Raw genomic sequence first — 19,037 nt, forward strand, 5'->3', positions numbered from 1 at the left:
GAGCTGTCGGGGGGCGGGAAGGGGTGTGGGGTGGGAAAGGGGGGGAAAGAGGGGGTGGGAGCCCCAAAAGTGATTAGGAGGGGGTTTGTAGGGAAGTTTGGAGTTAGTGGGAGGGTGGTGGGAGCCCGAAAGTGAGGGCGGGGGGTTCTGGGGATTGGGGGGACGGTGGGAAAGGGAGGGGGGGAAAGGGGTGGTGGGAGAGCAGGCAGAGAGGTGCCATGGGGATCCTTGAGCCCTGGTGGGGGGTTCAGTTCCTGGGGCTCTGGAGGGGGTTGTATCCGCATTGTGGGGGTCCCCAACCCCGCTGTCCATCCCCGGGGGACTGATGAGGGGGTTCCCCTCACTCAAGAGCCGGTGCTGGGGCGTCCGTGGGACGGAGTGGGTTGGGAAAGGGGGGTCCGGGGTGGTCCCTTGAGCTCCCACCCTGCTGTGGGGGGCTGAGGGATGACGGGTGGGGACGGGGCACCCCCTGACCCGTGTCCTGCACACACAGGGGTGTTCCAGTGGATGGGAAAACAGGACTGTCATTTCATCAATGGCACCGAACAGGTGAGGTTCCTGGAGAGGCACTTCTACCACCGGGAGCAGCTCCTGCATTTTGACAGCGATGTGGGGGTCTATGTGGGGGACACCCCATTTGGGGAGATCCAGGCCAGAGACTACAACAGCCACCGTGAATATCTTAAGTACAGACGGGGTCAGGTGGACACGTACTGCCGGTACAACTACAAACTTGGTACCCCGTTCAGCGTGGAGAGGAGAGGTGAGCCTGAGGCAGAGCGGGTCCCCTCGGGCCCTGCCCCGGAAATGACCCTGGAGCCCCTCAAACCCTCCCTGGGAATCACCCCAGACCTCTCAGCCCTCCCTGTGCCTGTTCCCGTGGCCTTATGCCCACTCCGAGTTCCTCTCAGTCCATCCCAGTCCATCCTAGTCTCTCCCAGTGCCCCCCCGTCTCCACCCCACTGGGGCCACCGAGCTCACGCCCCTCAGCCAATCCCAGCGCGTCTTTCTGATGACGCTCCAGTTGCCAGGCAGACCCAAAACAAAGAGTTCCCTCACCACGACTCAGCCTCCCAGTCCCGAGCGCTTCCTTCCCAGTCCAGACCAGTCATTCCCAGTCCCTCTCACTTAACTCTTAGTCCCACTCATTCCATTCTCAGACCCTCTCAATCCATTCCCAGTCGTTCTCACTTCACTCCCACATCTCTCAAATCTCTCCCCAGTGCCCCCCCCCAGCCCATCCCCTTCTACACCAGTCTATTCCCAGTCCCTCCCACTGCCATCCCAGTCCCTCCCAACGCCCTCCAAGCCCTCTGCCCTCCCTGCCAGTGCCCCCCAGCTGAGCCCAGTGTCTCCCCCGTCCCTGCCAGTGCCCCCCAGTGTGTCCATCTCGCTGGTGCTGTCGAGCTCCCAGCCCGGCCCCGGCCGCCTGCTCTGCTCCGTGATGGATTTCTACCCTGCGCCGGTGCAGGTGAGGTGGTTCCAGGATGGGCAGGAGCTGCCGGAGCACGTGGTGGCCACCGATGTGGTCCCCAACGGGGACTGGAGCTGCCAGGTGCTGGTGAAGCTGGAAATCCCCCCCTGGCGCGGGGTCACCTACAGCTGCCAGGTGGAGCACGTCAGCCTGGAGCACCCCCTCAGTCGGCACTGGGGTACGGCCCGGCCCCCCCAGCACCGGGGGCACACTGGCAGGGGGGCCGGGGGGGAAAGGGGGTAGCTGGGGGCAACTGAGAGGGAGTCTGGTGGGTGCAGGGGGTGCTGGGAGGGGGTTGGAGGGTCCTAAAGGGTCTGGGATGGGCTGGATGGGATCCCTGCAGGGGCTGGGAAGGGCCTGGTAGGAGGTTGGAGGGACCCCCGGGTGGGCTGGGGGAGAGCGGGCCGGGCTCTGTGGGGTGCTGGGGGGTGCGTGGGAGGAGGTTTTGAGGGTGCTGACCCCCCCGGCTCCCCCCAGAGATGCCACCGGACACCGTCCGCAGCAAGATCCTGGTGGGGGTCGGGGGCTTCGTCTTGGGCTTGGTCTTCCTGGTGCTGGGGCTCGGCTTCTACCTGCGGGAGAAGGTAAAGGGGGGTCCTCAGATGGGGGTCGTGTCCCCCCCCTTGCTCTCCCACAGCCTCTCTGCCCCCCCATTTCCCCCACCCTGCTCTCACCCCCTTTTCTCTCCCCACAGAGCTCCTGAGCCGCCAGTGGCCGCAGCCCCTCCCCGTGGCCTCGGGCCCAGCTGGGACCCCCCAGTCCACCCCCACGCTGAGTTTGGGGGGTCGTGTGTCCCCCCAAGACCTGCTTTTATTCTGACCCCAGCCGGCTGCTCCCAATGTTCCCAGGAAAGCTTCCCAGTTCTCCCCAGTCCCTGTTATTGGGGGGCAGTGAGGGCAGGGGGGAGGGGATCCCTGGCATAGCTTTACTTCTTCTAAAAAACCAAGCAGGAATTTTTCTTTCCCCTGCCCCACTGGTAAAGAAAGATGTTCAGTGGGGGAGGGGGCTTTGCCTTGGGTGACTCACACCCACAAAAGAACTGGCCCAGCCCACATTGCAGGTTGGGAGCCCTCTGAAGGCTCTGGGGGGGTGGAGTTTTTTGCTTTACCCTGGGCAAAGGGCAAGGCCCTTCACTTTGGCCTTAACTCAGGCAAGGGGTGTGTTGGAGAGGCTCCGAGGTCCTTTTGTTCTCGGCCTGCTCATCTGGCTGTTTGCTGGTTCCCGTTTGCCTTCGTTTCCTGCGCCCTGTTCTGCCCCCAGCCCGGACCTGCTCGGACTTCACGGGAGAGGTTTGACCCCCCTAGAGAGGAACCTTTTGGGGAGGAGGTCGCCCTTTCCCTCCTCTGCTCCCGTGTTGGCAGTGGCGTGTGTTCATCGGTCAAAAGGGGGAATTCCCGGCCACAGCCAGCCACAGACAGCGGGAGTTTCGTGGGAAGAGCCCCTTTTTCCCCTTTTCCACTTTTTCCCCTTTTTGTTCTTCTGCCAATACACAGATATCCTTTAATAAAGAGCTGTTATTTTTCCTTTTTCCATACTGCCTCAACTGGAATCTCTTAATTTCTGATTTACAGTTGCTTAGAGGGAGGAGTTTGGTTTTCCTCATAACTCATCCCCCTTAGCAAAACACTTCAGTCTCATCCAACTGAGACAGAGGTGCTGCCCCATGCTCCTGCCCTTGCCATTGCACATCCCCACATCCCAGAGCCCCAACAAGAGCCCTGAGGAATGAGGCAGGCACAGGATCTCCCTTCCCAGGGCTGGGGGTCAGGCCTTGGCCCTTTGCAAGAACAAAACAAAGCCAGATTTATTCAGCATCACAGACCCGGGACTTTGCTTGTCCCCACCTGTCATCACTGCCTCCAGTTTTCAGCTCTAACTGGAAGCAGGGGACAATTTCTGAGTGCTGGCCCTCAGTGGGACCCATTAACGCCAGGAGAAACTGTGGACTTGGATCTGACTTGGAATTCTTCAGAGGTTTCTTTAACTTGCTCTTTGTCTGATGTTCAGGGACTCATCCCCAACCCCCGAGGGTCATTCAGTGCCTGGGACTGTGTCTGTGCTGCTGAGCTGGGCCGGGCTCCTGGCACACAGGGAGCTCCTGGCAAGCGGGCAGCGCTGCAGAGAGACAGCTCTGCCCAGGAGCAGCTCCTCTGCACAGCCCAGCAGGGCTGAGGGCACTGCCAGGGCAGCTCAGGAACACCAGCAGGGCACAGGCAGAGCTTCAAGGGGCTCAGGGTTGGGAGGGTGACTGAGAGCTCCCTGCAAGAGGAATCTTGGCAGGGCTGCACACGGGCAGTCTGTGACTGCAGGGCAGTGCAGGGGCAGCTCCTGGAGGCATCTCCTAATTCTGGCCCAGCCCCAGCTGATGGGGTGGGTGAGGAGGGGTCTGTTGGGGGGCACTTTGGCAGAGCTGTGAAGCCGGGGGTGCAACCAGGGGTGCCCAGGGCTGTGGGGCAGAGCAGGGTCCTGCAGCCCAGGGCACTGCTGGGCAGGGACTCTGCTGCCTGCCAGGGGCAGCTCTCAGCTGGCTCAGGGAGCTGCTCCAGGGCTGGGGAAGAAGGGCTGTGGGCAAGGAGCAAACCCCAATTGACAGGGGAAGGCAGGGCAGGGCCCTTCTGCTGTCGAGACGGTGCAGCACATGTCAGGAATGATCACAGCTCCAACTGACTGCTGGGGGTTTCTAAGAGGAATTTTCAGGAAATGCAGCAAGGCAGGGGCATCCTGAAAGGGAAGGATCCTGTACTTCCAGTGTTCTGCTTCAGGTTCCCAGGGACGGGCAATGAGAAAGATCAATTCATGTCTCCATTCAGGAGCAAGCATGGAAAATCCAAAGCTGTTCTTCTTCGAGGGCAATGGTGCAGGGAGTGTCAGAAATCAGCCCCCTGGGCCTCACAGGCAGCAGCAGTGGTGCTTTTCCAGCCTCCTCAGTGTTGCTCTGCTGTTGCCATCAGAGCCTGCCCAGCCAGAGGTGCCCCTGGCACCAGAGTGCCCTGTGCTGGGAGGGCTCTGCAGGGCAGAGCTGAGCACCCAGGGCTGGGATGGGCTCTGGATGCACTGCCAGGGCCCAGCCCTGGGCACAGGGAAGCAGCTGCTGGCAGGGACAGCTCCAGGCAGCAGAGCCTGAGCACTCCTCTGCATCGCCCTCTGCTCAGCTGCACAGGGAAAGAGGGAAGAGTTGGGAGGAATTGATTTGGCAAGTGGAGTCTTTACAAAAACCCACCTTTTTTCCAGGCATCTTTGAAGTGGATCATCCACCAACAGAGAGGTGCAAATAGCACAGGGAACCTGTGTGCTGACCAGCAGGTCACTTGTGGGCAGAGCAGCTCTCCTGAGTCTGCCCTGGGGCACAGGGAGCCCTTTGGGACCTCAGAGCTGTCCAGGGTTCAGGCTGAGAGCAATGGGGAGGGTGAGAATTCCTGCCCGGTCAAGGAAAGTGCTCTCATTGAGCAGCACAGAGCTGAGTTGAACAAAGTTCCCCCAAAGAAATCCAAAGAATTTGGAGGAGATTGTAAAGCAGCAGAGGATTGACTCAAGGCAGCCCTGCCCTGACTGTGCTGCCTCTCCTGTCCCCTCCCCAGCGCGGGACGCGCAGAGGCTGCCCGACTCCCCCCAGCCAAGGCCTGCCGGGCCCCGCCAGCAGCGGCTGCTGGCCCAGTCACTTCCAGTCACTCCCAAGAGGATCCCAGTTGCCCTCAAGGTGGTCCCAGTTGCTCCCAGTCCCCCCAAGGATGGTTCCTTTCCCTCTCAGGGACTCCCAGTCTGAGTCCAGTATGGCCCCAGGCACTTTCAGGCACTGCCTGGAGGAGGCCATTTGCCCCTGCATGGTCCCAGTTGCTCCCAGGATGATCTCAGTATGTGTCCAGTATGTGTCCCAGTATGGCCCCAGGAACTTGCAGACACTTGCAGTTCAAATCCAGTTTGATCCCAGTCATCCCAGTATGGTTGCAGTGCCTCTCCCATACTCCCAGTAGTATTGCAGTCACTCCCAGGATGGTCCCAGTATGAGCCCAGCAGGGGCCCAGCTGCTCCCACTCTGATCCCAGTTGCCCCCAGTGTGGTTGCTCCAGGATGGATCAGGAATGGGGACCCCTTTGTTCACCCCCCATTGTGTCACCCTGTTTCTGAGGGAGCTTTGGGGGGACATCTGGACCCCAACATAGCATACAACACATCCCAAAGTGTGCTGGGACCCCTTTGAACCTGGGAATTGAGGGGGACCATGGAAAAACCCTTCTTAGAGAGAAAATTGGGTGACTCTACTCCTGGATGCTTTTAAGAAAGAGGTCTAAATATTTCTTGAAGAATGGAGGGGGGTGACTTTTTTATTCTTGACCTTTCCAGTTCTCCATTTGGGGGCAGGATGTCCTCTGGGCCAGTGTTTTGTTCCCTTTGCAGTGAGTGCAGCCTCAGAGGGCTGAGCCCTCTCTGGTTGGGCTTGGCCTCTCCTGCAGAGACTCAGGCCTGGCTGGGCTGCCCCAGGCAGACGCTGCAGGAAGACGAGCTCAGGCCGCCTGGCTCTGGTGTCCCTGGGGCTCAGCCTGTGCCCCATTGCTGTGCAGGGGCTGAGCCCCACCTCTGCCTCGGGGCCATGGCCAAAGGGCTGGCAAGGAAGAGGCCCAGCAGCCTTGGGGCCTGCCCAGCTTTCCTCCTCCCTGGGGGCTCTCAGTCCTCCCCTGACACCGTGTGGGCCCAAGGCCTTGCTGGCTTCGGGTTCACGGCCCGCCGGCACCATCCCAGCAGCCTGACCCCCCTCCTTCCCCTCTCTCCAGCCTCTCCTGCCTTTTCTGGCAAGGGGTCATCCAAGGAAAACCCCGGTTCTCAGCAATGGCACCTGTGGCACGGCTGCAAGGCTCGAGTGGGCCAGGCAAGAGCAGGAGCACCGAGAGCCTGAGGAGCCAGGAGATGCCCTGGCTGGGCATCGTGCTGCTGCGGAACGAGCTGACACCTCTGCACAGTCTCTGCCCGTCCCTGCCAGCCAACTTCTGCCCAGGCTCTGGGCACGGGGACGCAGCACTGACAGTTTTCAGCCACCGCGCTGTTCCACAGAGGCTGTGATGTCACAAGGCCCTTGCCTGGCAGCCAGGAGATGGGCAAGGCAAGGCAAGGACGGAGCCTCGGAGCCACCAGCACGCTGTCCCCAAAGGCTGGGGTGGCACAGAAGCCCAGAGTCCCTGAGGTTGGCAGAGACTTGTGAGATCAACCAGCGTCCAGCCTACGCCCCATCCCCAGCACGTCAAGCAGACCACGGCACTCAGTGCCATGGCCAGTCTGTGCTTCAACACCTCCAGGGATGGTGACTCCACCACCTCCCTGGGCAGCCCATTTCAATACCTAATCCCTGTTTCTCTCCAAAAAGTCCTGCTCCTGTCCCTGACAAACAGCCCCTGACAGGCAGGTCCTCGTGTCCTCTTGTCTTATCGCCTGTTGCACAGCAATGGGAAGGACGCAGCGTGAGGCTGAGAGGTTTCTGTCATGGTTTGTGGGCTTGGGTGAGTTTGGGCCAGAATTACAGGACACCAGTAAAATCTGGGCTTTGGGAAAGGTTGGGGAGGTTTGGGAAAGGTGTTCAAAGAGTGGTTTTGCCTGAGGTGTTAAACATGAGAGCGGATCTGTCTTCCCAATTCCCAAGAGAAGAGATCTCAGAAAGCTCCCCTGCAGGTTGTGTTTTAGGGAACAGGAGAAGAGACTGAGGGTAAGGGGTTTCTTTCCTGGAGGGAAGGGCTGTCCTTGGCTTGCAGGAGCCCTGTGCTGAAATTGCCAGTCTGACTGCCCAAACTGCACACAGCTGAAGATTCCTGCCAGACAAAAAGGGCCAGGACAGAAAGCTCTTGCTGCCCATGGAGCGCCCAGGGTGGCCCCCCAACTGCATCTGATACCTGAAGGTTCCAGGCTTTCTTTCCTGGGGGAAAGGCCGTGACATCCCAAAGAGTCCCGTGGCAGACAGGTGGGGCTGCACTGTGGGGGTGTGAGGTGTTGGTTCTTTGGTTGCCAGGGGCTATTCCAGAATGGAGAGGACAGGCTGTGACATCACAAAGGGGCCCATGGTACAGGGGTTGGACTGCACTAGGGGTTGTGAGACATTGGTGTTTTGGTTTCCAGCAGCCATTCTGGAATGGAGGGGATAGGCTGTGGCATCACAAGAGGGCCCATGGCACATGGGTGGGGCTTCACTTTGGGGTTGTAGGGCGTTGCTTCTTTGGTTGCCAGGGCCCATTCCGGAATGGAGAGGACAGGCTGTGACACCACAAAGGAGCCCTTGGCACACGGATGGGGTTGAACTGTCACATGGTGGGGACTTGGTTCTTTGGTTTCCAGAGGCCATTCCAGAATGGAGAGGATAGGCCAGAATGGATAGGACAACAAAAGGGCCCAAAGCACATGGGTTGGTCTGCACTATGGTGTGGGGTGTTGGTTCTTTGGTTGCCAGGGCCTATTCTGGAATGGAAAGGACAGGCTGTGACAAGAAGTGCCTGTCAGAACTGCAAAGATGGACACACAAGAATCTTATGTGGTCATATTCTCTGTTCTGCCCTGCACACCTTTGTGCTGGGGTCAAAACTCAGCCTCTCTGCTTCCCTCTCCTGAGGGACTTGTTCTTAGACATCCCTTTCCCCTACGCTCCTTTCAAAAGCCCTCCTGGTAATTCCCAAGCCTGTACCCGGCTCTCATCCCCTCTCTGTCCTCTTCCAAATCCCCTGGTCAATCCCAACATGCCAGGACAGGGATCCCAGCTGCTTGGCTGCACTCCCACCTAGTTCCATATGCTGGGCCATGATATCCCAGCACTGGAGCAGCCAGGTCAGCAGGGGCTCTCCCAGCTGGAGGCTGAAATCTTTTCACATCTCTCACAGCTCAGCCGGGGATGGGGATCGGCTGATTATCTCTGGCCCTGCCTCTTGCTCCTGTTCTGAGGGCTCTGCTTCCCCTCCATCCCTCACTAACTGAGCTGATTTGGTCTTGGATTTCCCCTGTAGAGGGGCAGCTGTTGCTGGCACAGGTTGTTCCTCTGCAGCTTCAATGGCCACGGTACCTCTTGGTCTCCTTTCCTCCTCCTCCCCCTGAGGGCACTGGGTCTTAGTTTAACAAGATTACAACTTAGAAATTAAGAGACTTCAGGTGGAAGTGTGGAAAAGGAAAAGAAACAGCTTTTTATTAACAAAATGTGAATAAACAACAAATGGTGCAACCAAAAACTTTCAGAAGAAACCAAACAAAGTCCCAAATCCCCAGGCGGGGGTAGAGACTGTCCCAGCAGTTCAAAGCTCTCGCAGCCCCGTGTGCTCACAGCCAGCAGTGAAGGAGTCCCTGTTCCCAGGGGCAGTCCCCAAAGCAGAACACCTCGCTCCCAGATGGGTCGGGCTCTCTCTCTCTCTCTCTCTCTCCCTCTCTCTCTCGGTCGTTCTCCGCGAGGTGTCCCGTGGGGAAAAAACATCCTCTCAGGGAAAGAGAACAAGGTGGCCAAAATCAGCTCCCGCTCTGTCCGGTCCTGGACAAACCCCAAAAGCCCCCGAACAAAGGACCCCCCGCCCTCCCCGCGGCCACCGCGGTGTCCCCGAGAGCCGCCCTCCCCCCACTGCCCCTGCCCAGCGCCTGCGGCTCCGCTCCAACCCACCCCATCCCGGGAGACACAGATGGGAATGGGGGGGACACTGGGAAACAATTCCAACACCTCTTTTCAAACCTCTGACACCTGCTTCCCAGACATTCCCAAAGAAGGGGCTTCCCGTGGCCTCGAGCCAAGGACCGACCTTTGTATTGAACCAACTCCTGGGGAGACACGTTCCCATCCCTGTCCCCATTCCCATTCCTGGGGTTCCCATCCCTGTCCCCATTCCCATCCCTGTCCCCATTCCCATTCCTGGTTCCCACAGAGGAACTGCCAGATGCCGGAGGAGGGAGCCAGGATTTATTGCCCAAAGCAGGAGATTTTCACACCCAAAATAAAGTCTCAGGAATAATTGTGGTCCTGGGTTCCACACGGGAAAAAGCAGGAAGTTGATCCATCGGGAGGAGCTGCAGGGGGGCCGGGGTGGGTGGGAGCAGCGGGATGAGCTCTGCCAGCAGCTCCTGCCTTTCCACAGGGAGAGGGAAGGGGCGGATCCAGCTCCAGGATCGCTCAGGCTGTGATTCCTGCTGGGATGAGAGTGGGGAAAGGAGTCACCATGTCCCTGTTCCCATCCCAGGGGATGGAGCCGGCTGTGGAGCCCAGGGAGAGTAGGAACTGCTCTGGATTCCCTTCTGATCCTGCTCCGTCCATCCCACCCTAATCCCACTCCATCCATCCCATGCCAATCCCACTCCAGAATCCAGCCCTGATCCCAATCCACAATTCCACCTGATCCCACTCTGGAATCCTGCCCTGAGCTGGAATCCCCTTCCAATCCCACTCCAGCCATTAGGCCCCCATTCCCCTCTGGAATCCCAGCATCCATCCTGGGATCCCTGCCCAGAGGATCTGGATCCACACACGCTGCTGGGACTCACTGGTGGGCGCGGGGTCGTATCCATTCCCCTCCCTCTTCCCTATGGAAAGAAAGTGGGATCAGCACCCGTGGTACAGGATCCCCGGAATGCTGCCGGGCGGATCCGTGCCCCTTCCCGACCCCCATCCCGGAGTTACCGGATCGGAACTTCCAGACACCGACTCCCACGAGGCTGATGATGATGATGATGGCAGCGATGACGGACACAGTGTCCTAGTTAGAACAGCTGGGACCGATTCCTCACTGGATGGGTGTAGCCCAAAACTGTGGATTCTATGGCCTTCCATGCCATTTTCCCAGGAACTGTTGTCAGGAGAGGCCTGCGAGGTGGGGGGGATGTCCTGAGCACCCTCATAGCCTTTTATGGACTGAGCATCCTCATATCCTTTTATGGACTGAGCATCCTCATATCCTTTTATGGAATTGCCCACTCTGAGGGAAGAACTAAGCATCCTTTTGTGGAATTCCCCGCTCTGAGGGGAGGACTGGGCATTCCTGCCTGAACTGGAGAATATATAAACCTGGAGATTTGGAACCTTTTTACCACTCGTGGGATCCAGAGGAGGACTGCAGCTCACCGCTCTCAACCAACCTGAGACCACCCCCCTCAACTGGACTGCAATCACCACTTTTGACCAGACTGCAACAGCTCTCCCACCAGCAGGTATTTTTCCCCTCTCCCTTTACTTTGGACTCGGGGGGGGCCCAAGGAACAGCACTTTGTTGATGCCCCAGGGTGCTGGGTTCTACATTTGGGTTTTGTGGGTTAAAACCAAATTGCTTGTCTGTATAATCAAACTTATTGGGCAAGGTGGGCCCAAGGGGGGCTCAAGGGGGGCCCAAGGGGGGCCCAAAGGGGCTGGGCAAGGGGGGGAAGGGCTGCAGGGGGCGGATCCCAGAGGAGGAAACCCGCCAAAAGCCGCGGCCCAGCCGAGGGAGGAGCCGAGTGGGAGCACAAAGAAGAGCAGCCAAAAGGTCCTGGCGGTCGCTCGGCAATGGCGGGGGGGGCGAGAGCGGTTTGGGGGCCCCCCGTGAGAGCCGGGGGGGAACCCCGGTAGCCGCGGAGTGGGGAGAGCGGAGAGGGGCGATCCCGGAGCTGGGGGACCCCCGGAATGCTGGAGGGGGTGGAGCAGAGAGGGAGCGCCGGGCCCCTTAAGCTGGGGTCCCGGAGAGGGGGAAGGCCTTGGAGTGTGGAGAGGAGGGGGGCCCTTGAGACGGGGTGGGAACCGAGAGCGCCAAGAGGTTTGCGAGGGTGGGAGGCGAGAGAGGAGGGCCGGCCGGCCCCGGGAGGCAGAGTGGGGAGAAGTGAGCCCTGGGACCCCCCTGGCAACACTAAAGGGGACCCTGGAGAGTGGGAACCCCCCGGAGCCGCAGGACCCCCGGCAGCCCGGTGAAGGGGGACCCCCAATGCAGGCAGAAGTGCCATCAGGCCAGACAGGGGGGACTCCCCAAACCTCAGAGCAGGGAACTCCCAGGAGAGGTTTTTGGGCTTCATGTTGCTGGTTTGGGGGTTTTTATGGACACAAGATGCCCGGTGAGTCCTAGAGCTGGACTTGGGAAGGAGGAACCCCCAAGGCAACGCGCTCACCCCTTGTTTTCCCCCCCAGCAGGATTTCTGCTTCCCAAAGCTTGGGCAGATGGAGGAGGAGGCTGCGAGGAAGAGGAAGATGCTGCGGGCCCCCCAGGCAGGTGAGGAGGAAGTCAGTACCCCTTTGGGTCGGTCTTTTGTCTTTTGTGGCCGTCCTGCCGGGGCCGGAGCTGGGGTGATGTCCTTGGGCTTTCCTTTGGGCCGGAGGCAAATCCCCTGCCTGTCCTTGTTGCTTCCTGCCCCAGGCCCCGAGGTGAGGCCGGAGAGCGCGGAGGACAAATCCCGGCGGCAGAGCCTGGTGGGAGAGGCCGTTTTGAAGGGCTCCCCGGCGCAGGAAGGCAGCGGGGAGGAAAAGGGCCGGAGATGCCCCCGCAGGAGGGGCTGCAAAGCCAACCCAGGGGGCTGTGAGGAGGAAAGAGCCAGCGTGTGCCGGGAAGGCGGCCGGAGCTTGAGGCGGAGCTGCGAGCTGGTGGTCCCTGAGCAGCCTCCCAGCAGGGAAAAGCCCTTCAGGTGTTTGGATTGTGGGAAGAGCTTCAGCAAGAGAACCAGCCTCCAGAGGCACCAGCACATCCACACTGGGGAACGGCCCTACATGTGTGGGGAGTGTGGGAAGAGCTTCAGGCAGAGTTCCACCCTCCACAACCACCGTCGCATCCACAGTGGGGAACAGCCCTACACGTGTGGGGAGTGTGGGAAGAGCTTCAGGCAGAGCTCCACCCTGCTCCGACACCAGATGATCCACAGTGGGGAAAGGCTCTACACGTGTGCGGAGTGTGGGAAGAGCTTCACTCAGATCCACCACCTTCTCCGACACCAGGTGATCCACAGTGGGGAAAGACCCTACATGTGTGAGGAATGTGGGAAGAACTTCACTCAGATCTCCACCCTGCTCCGACACCAGATGATCCACAGTGGGGAAAGGCCCTACATGTGTGAGGAATGTGGGAAGAGCTTCAGGCAGAGCTCCCACCTGCTCCGACACCAGATGATTCACAGTGGGGAAAGGCCCTACATGTGTGAGGAATGTGGGAAGAGCTTCACTCAGATCTCCGACCTGCTCCGACACCAGGTGATCCACAGTGGGGAAAGGCCCTACTTGTGTGAGGAATGTGGGAAGAGCTTCAATCAGAGCTCCAACCTGCTCCGACACCAGATGATCCACAGTGGGAAAGGCCCTACACGTGTGCGGAGTGTGGGAAGAGCTTCAGGGACAGCTCCAGCCTTTCCAAACACCGTTGCATCCACACCAGGGAATGGCCCTCCAAGTGCTTGGAATGTGGGAAGAGCTTCAGCACAAGCGCCAAGCTGCTCAGCTACCAGCACATCCCTACTGGGGAACAGCACTACACGTGTAGGGAATGTGGGACAGCTCCACCCTCTACACCCACCCTCACATCCACATCAGGGAGAGGCCCTTCCACTGTGGGGAGTGTGGGAAGAGCTTCACGCAGAGCTCTTCCTTGACCTCCCACCAACGGACCCACCGGTAAGAGAAGCCCCGAGTGCCCCGACTGCGGGAAGAGCTTCGGCCGCTGCTCCAACTCCATCAGCCATGGGAGGACCCGCGTTGGATGATCCACAGGGACCCCCGTTGGGCACAGACCCGGTGTACTGGTTTAATGGTAAACCAGCAGGGGAAATGTCAGCGGTGACATCATGGGGACATCGATGACATCACATGGACAGCGGTGACATCACGGGGACATTGGTGACATCAAAGGAACATTGGTGACATCACAGGGACATTGGTGACATCACAGGGATAGTGGTGACATCACCGGGGGTTAATTTTGGTGTGAAAATCTCCTGCTTTGGGCAATAAATTCTGGCTCCTGCTCCGGCATCCAGCAGTTCCTCCCTGGGAACCAGAAATGGGAATGGGGACAGGGGGAATGGGAATGGGGACACCTGGAATGAGAATGAGAATGCCTGGAATGGGAATGGGGACATCAGGAATGGGATGGGGAAAATAGCAATGGGATGGAAACAGCAGGAATGGAAATGGGAAGACCTGGAATGGGAATGGGGACATTGGGAGCAGACTGGGGACACTAGGAATGGTAATGAGGGCAGCAGGAATGGGAATGGGAACACCTGGGATGGGAATAGGGAAAACAGAGTTGGGATGGGAAGACCAGGAATGGGAGGAGGGACAATAGGAATGGGAATGGGGACACCTAGAATGGGATGGAACACCTGGAAAGGGAATTGGAAAACGTGGAATGGGAATGGGAACACCTGGAATGGGAATGGGAACTTTTGGAATGGGAATGGGGACACCTGGAATGGGATGGGAACAACTAGAATGGGATGGGAACACCTGGAACAGGAATGCAAACCCGTGGAATGGGAATGGGAACACCCGGGCCCGGGCTGTGTCCCTGGTGAAACAGGAGGCCAGGCCCAAAAGAGTTAACTAAGAAATTTGGGCCTGCTAACAAGCTCCCAACAGCCAAGACCGTCTGGGCTCGTTCTGTTCCACTGACTGGAGCAAAGCTTCAGAGAATAGTCCAGGAACATGTCCTAGGCCTAGAGGGGATAAATTAGAAAGACAGCAGGATCAGGGAGACATTGGAATAGGAGGAATAGGCCGGGAGCCAGGGCTTTTTCCAAGCTTCAGGGAGCGGGTCAAGAACAATGGAAGAGAAGGAAGGTCAAGCTGAGGAAGAGGAGTTGAAGCCCCCAGAGCCATGGAGGAAGAGTGGAAGTCCCCTCAGGATTGAGGGCCAAGAGAAGCACCGCCCCAAGCCCCGCCTGAGCTCCACCTATACTCCACCTATTATTATTATGCAGAGATAGAGGTTGGAATCACTTGAATATGCATTTAATCACAGCTGAAGATTGTATAAAAATGCTGATTTTGTGTGGAGCCTTGGAGCAAGTTTGTCCAGCGCGAGCTGGCTTGCTCCCAACGTTGAATAAACAAATACCTTGCTGCTTAAAGATAAAAAAGTCTCTGAGCAGTTTCTCGGACCGATTTTTCGGATTCAGCGCCCAGTCAGTCCCAGGAGGATCCCAGTCACTCCTGGTCTCTCCCAGTTGCTCCCAGTTTCCTCCATGTGGTCCCCCTCATTCCCAGTTGCCCCCAGAAGCTTCCAGCATGATCCCAGTTGCTCGCAGCCACTTCCAGTCATCCCCAGTGCACTCCCAGTTGCTCCCAGGATGATCCCAATCCCCTCCTGCATGATCCCACTCACTCTTGATATGATCCCAGTATGACCCCAGTCACCCTCAGTGTGGTCTCAGTTGCTCCCAGCATGGGCCAAGCTGCTCCCACTGTGATCCCAGTATGGTCCCAGTTGCTCCCAGTTGCCCGTAGCACAGATCCAGTCACTCCCACTATGATCCCGGTCTTCCCTCCTGACTGTCCCACTCAATCCCAGTTGCTTCTATTGTAAATCCAGTCACTCACAGTTCTTTCCAGTTGCCCCCAACCTGATCCTAATTCCCCTTCATGTAGTCCCAGTCACTCCCAGTACAGTCCCAGTTACCCCCACCATGGTTGCAGACACTCCCAGTATATCCCAGTAGAGCTGTCAGCATGCTCATAGTCCTTCCCAGTCACTCCCAGATGCCCCAGTAACATTCCAGTTTCCACCAATATGATCCCAGTGACTCCAAGGCACTCCCACTATATCCTATGTGGCCTCCAGTTGCTCCCAGTAGCCCTCAGTGTGGTCCCAGTTGCTCCCGGTATGATCCCTGTTGCCCCAGTTCTGGTCCTGGAGTGTCCCAGTGTGCTCAGATCCTGCTCCTGGGGGTCCTGCTGGGTCCCAGTCCTGGTTCCGGATGTATCCCGGTGTCCCGGTCCATCCCAGTCTGTCCCAGTCCATCCCAGTCCATTCCAGTCCAGTCCAGTCCATCCCAGTCTACTCGAGTCCATCCCACTCCATCCCAGTCCCTTCCCAGCGGCCGCCGCCGTTTCCCGGGTCCTGCCCCCCCGCCCCCCCAAGATGCTGACGGGGGTCGGGGCTCCGTCTTTGCCTTCGTCTCCCTGGGCCTGCCTGGAATGAAGGGGCCGCTGGGACACTGCGGGACCTCCTGAAACCAAAGGAACCCTGGGAGAATTTGGGTACTCCTGGAATCAAGGCACAATTGGGACACTGCAGGGCCCTATGGAAAAAAAGGAACCTTGTGACACTGCGGAATTCATGGAATCCAGGGGCCTTTGTGACAGGGGGGCCTCATGGAACCAAAGGAACCCTGAGGTGTTTCAGAAGGTCATGGAATCAAGGGGCCACTGGGACACTGCAGGGCCTCTGGCAATTAAAGGAACACTGGGACACTGGGGCAGGACATCCCCCTGCAATGGCCCCAAGACAATGCCCCATTTGCAAAGGGGTCAGTGCTGAGCTGAGAGGGGGCCAGGACAAGGCAGGAGATGTTGGAACCCAGACTGGTTTGACCCCAAATGAAGCCCCTGATGGTGAGGGAAGCCCTGGAGTCCAAGGACTGTCAGTCCCTGGGTTTCTACCAGAAAGGGCCAGTCCCCTTTCCCAGGGGCAGGTTCTTCCAACAGAACCCTTCTTGGGGGGTGTGTGGAGATTCCTGCCTTGGCTGGGGACCCCCCAAGGTCACTGCTGGAGGTTGAGAGCAGAGATCTCCCCACGAGCGCTGCTCTGGGGGAGTTCCATCCATCTCTAATTAAGAATTATTGCTTGTTTGCCAGCTTTAGTAGAATTGCTTCAACAATTGCTTTAGTGTAGTGCCCTATCCTACCTTATCCTGCACTACCCGTAGTTTTAGTGTTTCTACTGTTCACTAAATAATTCTGTTCTGTGTCACTATTTGCAAAAATAAATAATTCATTTTCTATCCATAGATCTGATTTGCCATCATTAAAGCCTGTGGGACAAACGTGGTTCAGTCACCCCTCTAGAATTGCTCTAAATTTCAACTGTTGGCACAATGCAAGGCTGAGATTGGATCCAGCAGCCCCCAGCACCCAGAGTAGGTTGGGAGTTCAGGGGGACCACCCCCCTTTCCCAAACCCCAGTGCCCAAAGACCCCCATGGGACCGTCCATCCCTCCAGACCACTCCCCTTTTCCATCCCTCTCCCTGTTCCTCCCACTTTTCCATGGTCCCCTCAATCCCCAGCCACCCCAAGATCAGTTTTGGGGTCCCAACCCCCACTTTTTCCCCCTCTCTCACCCCTTACACATCATTTCCCCAACCCCCTCATGCTCAGTTTGGGGGTCCCACCCTCCCCTTTTCCCCACTCTTCTGACCTCTCCCACCTCTTTCCCATCATCCCCCAATTCTCAGTCTCCCTCCCCATTCACTTTTGGGGGGTCCCTCTCCTCTCCCATTCAGTGTTGGGGTCCCACTACCCCTTTTATCCCCTCTGACTCACCGACCCCCCCCTTCCCAACACCCCCACTCACCCAAGAACTCCTCGTGTGCAGCCAGGGGAGGCTCCCAGTAACAACAGAGCCCATGAAAGTCCCCCCAAAAAAGGGTTAGGTGGAGTCCTGAATGGGCTCTGAGTGGGTTTGGGGGTTCCTTGGGGGCTGTGGGGTGGTTTAAGGGGGTCCAAGCACACTTTGGGATGTGCTCGATGCTGTGTGGGGGTGCAGATGTCCCCCCAAAGCACCTCCAGAACAGGGTGACACAAGGGGGGGGCACAAAGGGGTCCCCATTCCTGATCCATCCTGGAGCAACCACACTGGGGGCAACTGGGATCAGAGTGGGAGTAGCTGGGCCCCTGCTGGGCTGTCATGGTTTGAGATAACCCCAAAAATCCAACTCCCTAGCTCCATCCCCCCTCCCACATCTCATCCCAATGTGAGATGGGCTTTTCCAGACAAAACACACCAGACTCAAAGTGGGGGAAAGGGAATATATTACAATGACTGTACAAATAAATATAACATCACATTATACACATGATCACAACTATCTCTACCATGACATATAGTATTTACAATGGATCAGGTCTCCTCTCCCCTCCAAATAAAAGTCCAGGAGGGAAAGAAGGACAGATCCCTTCCAGTTCTTAAGCAGCAGCAGCATCTTCTGAGGCAGCAGGTTTCTTTCTGTCTTCTCCACATGCAGCAGCTGATTGCTGGCTTTCTTCCAGCACTCAACGAGGGAGGTATCCAACCTCCCCCGGCCCCATCGCCTCAACCGAGGGGTCTTCCGTGGGCTTCGTAACCCCAGACAAGGTCGTATCACCACGTCATATCACGAAGACACAGGGGAGTCTTCGTGACGGTCTGGTATCTCCAGGAGACTCAGCTCCTTGCTTGCAGGGCCTCTGTGCCCTGTCTCTCAGGCTGCCACCGTGGCAGCAGTGCGAGGGGGGGAAGAACCAAGGTCAACTCCCCCTGCATTCCATCTGGCCGTCCCGGTCCAGCTCCCGGGACGCTCTGAGCTTCTCAGATCCTCTCTCTCTCCAGTGCTGCATACTCCAAGGCTCCTCTAAAATAGGAGTCCATGTACTCCTCCTTTCTCGGAGGTCTCAAAGGAGTTTGAGGGGCTGGTACAGTCTTACCCCAAACTCTGTCTCTCAGCTGCTGGCTCTCCTTTTCCCGGCTCTCCTTCCAGGAGTCTTCTCTGCAGTGCTGCATGTTGTTTCTGCTGCTTCTTCAGTTCAGGTCTTATCTCTGGCTCTCTGCCACCGTTTCTCTGGTCAGCGTCGGCTGCTGCTCTGTGCCCATGGAGAAAAGCATCTCCCGGCATAACTACAGGCACCTAGCCCAACTTTATGCTGTTCCAGGTTCCTGCAGCCCCCCAGCCGGGGCTGGGAGGGCCCAGAGGGCCCGAGGGGCTTAGAGCCCCTTCCTCGTGGCTCTACAACATGGCCACCTCTCCTCCAACAACCAAAAACTACAACTCATCTCTTCCGGTCTGGTTGTGATATGTTTACATTTTTTGCAGGAGCGCCCATTGGGCAGAACTTCGAAACTTCCAAGGGTTTCCACCCCTTGGGGTCTAGCACTTCTTTTAGCCTCTGGGGGAAAACAAGGTCCAAACCACGACAACACTCCACCCCTCGCTCCTGCGACATGGGCTCATACTGGGATCATCCTGGGAGTGACTGCAATAATACTGGGAGTATGTGAGAGGCACTGCAATCATGCTGGGGATGACTGGGATCAAAGTGCATTCATTGAATCCACTGGAAGTTGCTGGAATTTACTGGGATCATACTGGGGGTGACTGGACTCATAGTGGGATCATCCTGGGAGCAACTGGGACCATGCAGGGGCAAATGGCATCGTCCAGGCAGTGACTGAAAGTGCCTGGGGCCATACTGGACTCAGACTGGGAGTCCCTGAGAGGGAAAGGAACCATCCTGGGGGGGACTGGGAGTAACTGGGACCACCTTGGGGGCAACTGGGATCCTATTGGAAGTGACTGGGAGTGACTGGGATCACTGTGGCAGTGACCAGGACCATACTGGAATCATCCTGGGAGTGACTGTGCTGGGATCATACTGGGAGTGACTGGAACTACGCAGGGAGCAACTGAGAACCAGTGGGGCCACGC

The 19,037-nt window shown here is 57.9% G+C and overlaps 2 protein-coding genes across 4 annotated transcripts in view; one reads left to right on the forward strand and one right to left on the reverse strand.

Moving 5' to 3' along the window:
* The window catches only part of LOC135405768 (class I histocompatibility antigen, F10 alpha chain-like), a 319,745-nt gene that overhangs the window by 288,577 nt on the left and 12,131 nt on the right, over window positions 1-19,037 (reverse strand). The window lies entirely within an intron of this gene.
* LOC135405973 (class II histocompatibility antigen, B-L beta chain-like) lies at window positions 445-2,177 on the forward strand. The gene is made up of 4 exons (XM_064640486.1): window positions 445-867; window positions 1,376-1,618; window positions 1,954-2,058; window positions 2,169-2,177. The coding sequence occupies exons 1-4, from the start codon at window positions 445-447 to the stop codon at window positions 2,175-2,177; spliced, it is 780 nt and encodes a 259-aa protein (XP_064496556.1).

The sequence above is a fragment of the Pseudopipra pipra genome, chromosome W (assembly GCF_036250125.1).
Source record: "Pseudopipra pipra isolate bDixPip1 chromosome W, bDixPip1.hap1, whole genome shotgun sequence".
Classification (NCBI taxonomy): Eukaryota; Metazoa; Chordata; class Aves; order Passeriformes; family Pipridae; genus Pseudopipra; species Pseudopipra pipra.

Coding starts and splice junctions, on each gene's coding strand:
- LOC135405973 (XM_064640486.1), top strand. CDS start 445: ATGACGGGTGGGGACGGGGCACCCCCTGACCCGTGTCCTGCACACACA. Junction 868..1,375: donor CAGACCTCTCAGCCCTCCCT/GTGCCTGTTCCC, acceptor CTGCCAGTGCCC/CCCAGTGTGTCCATCTCGCT. Junction 1,619..1,953: donor ACAGCTGCCAGGTGGAGCAC/GTCAGCCTGGAG, acceptor CTCCCCCCAGAG/ATGCCACCGGACACCGTCCG.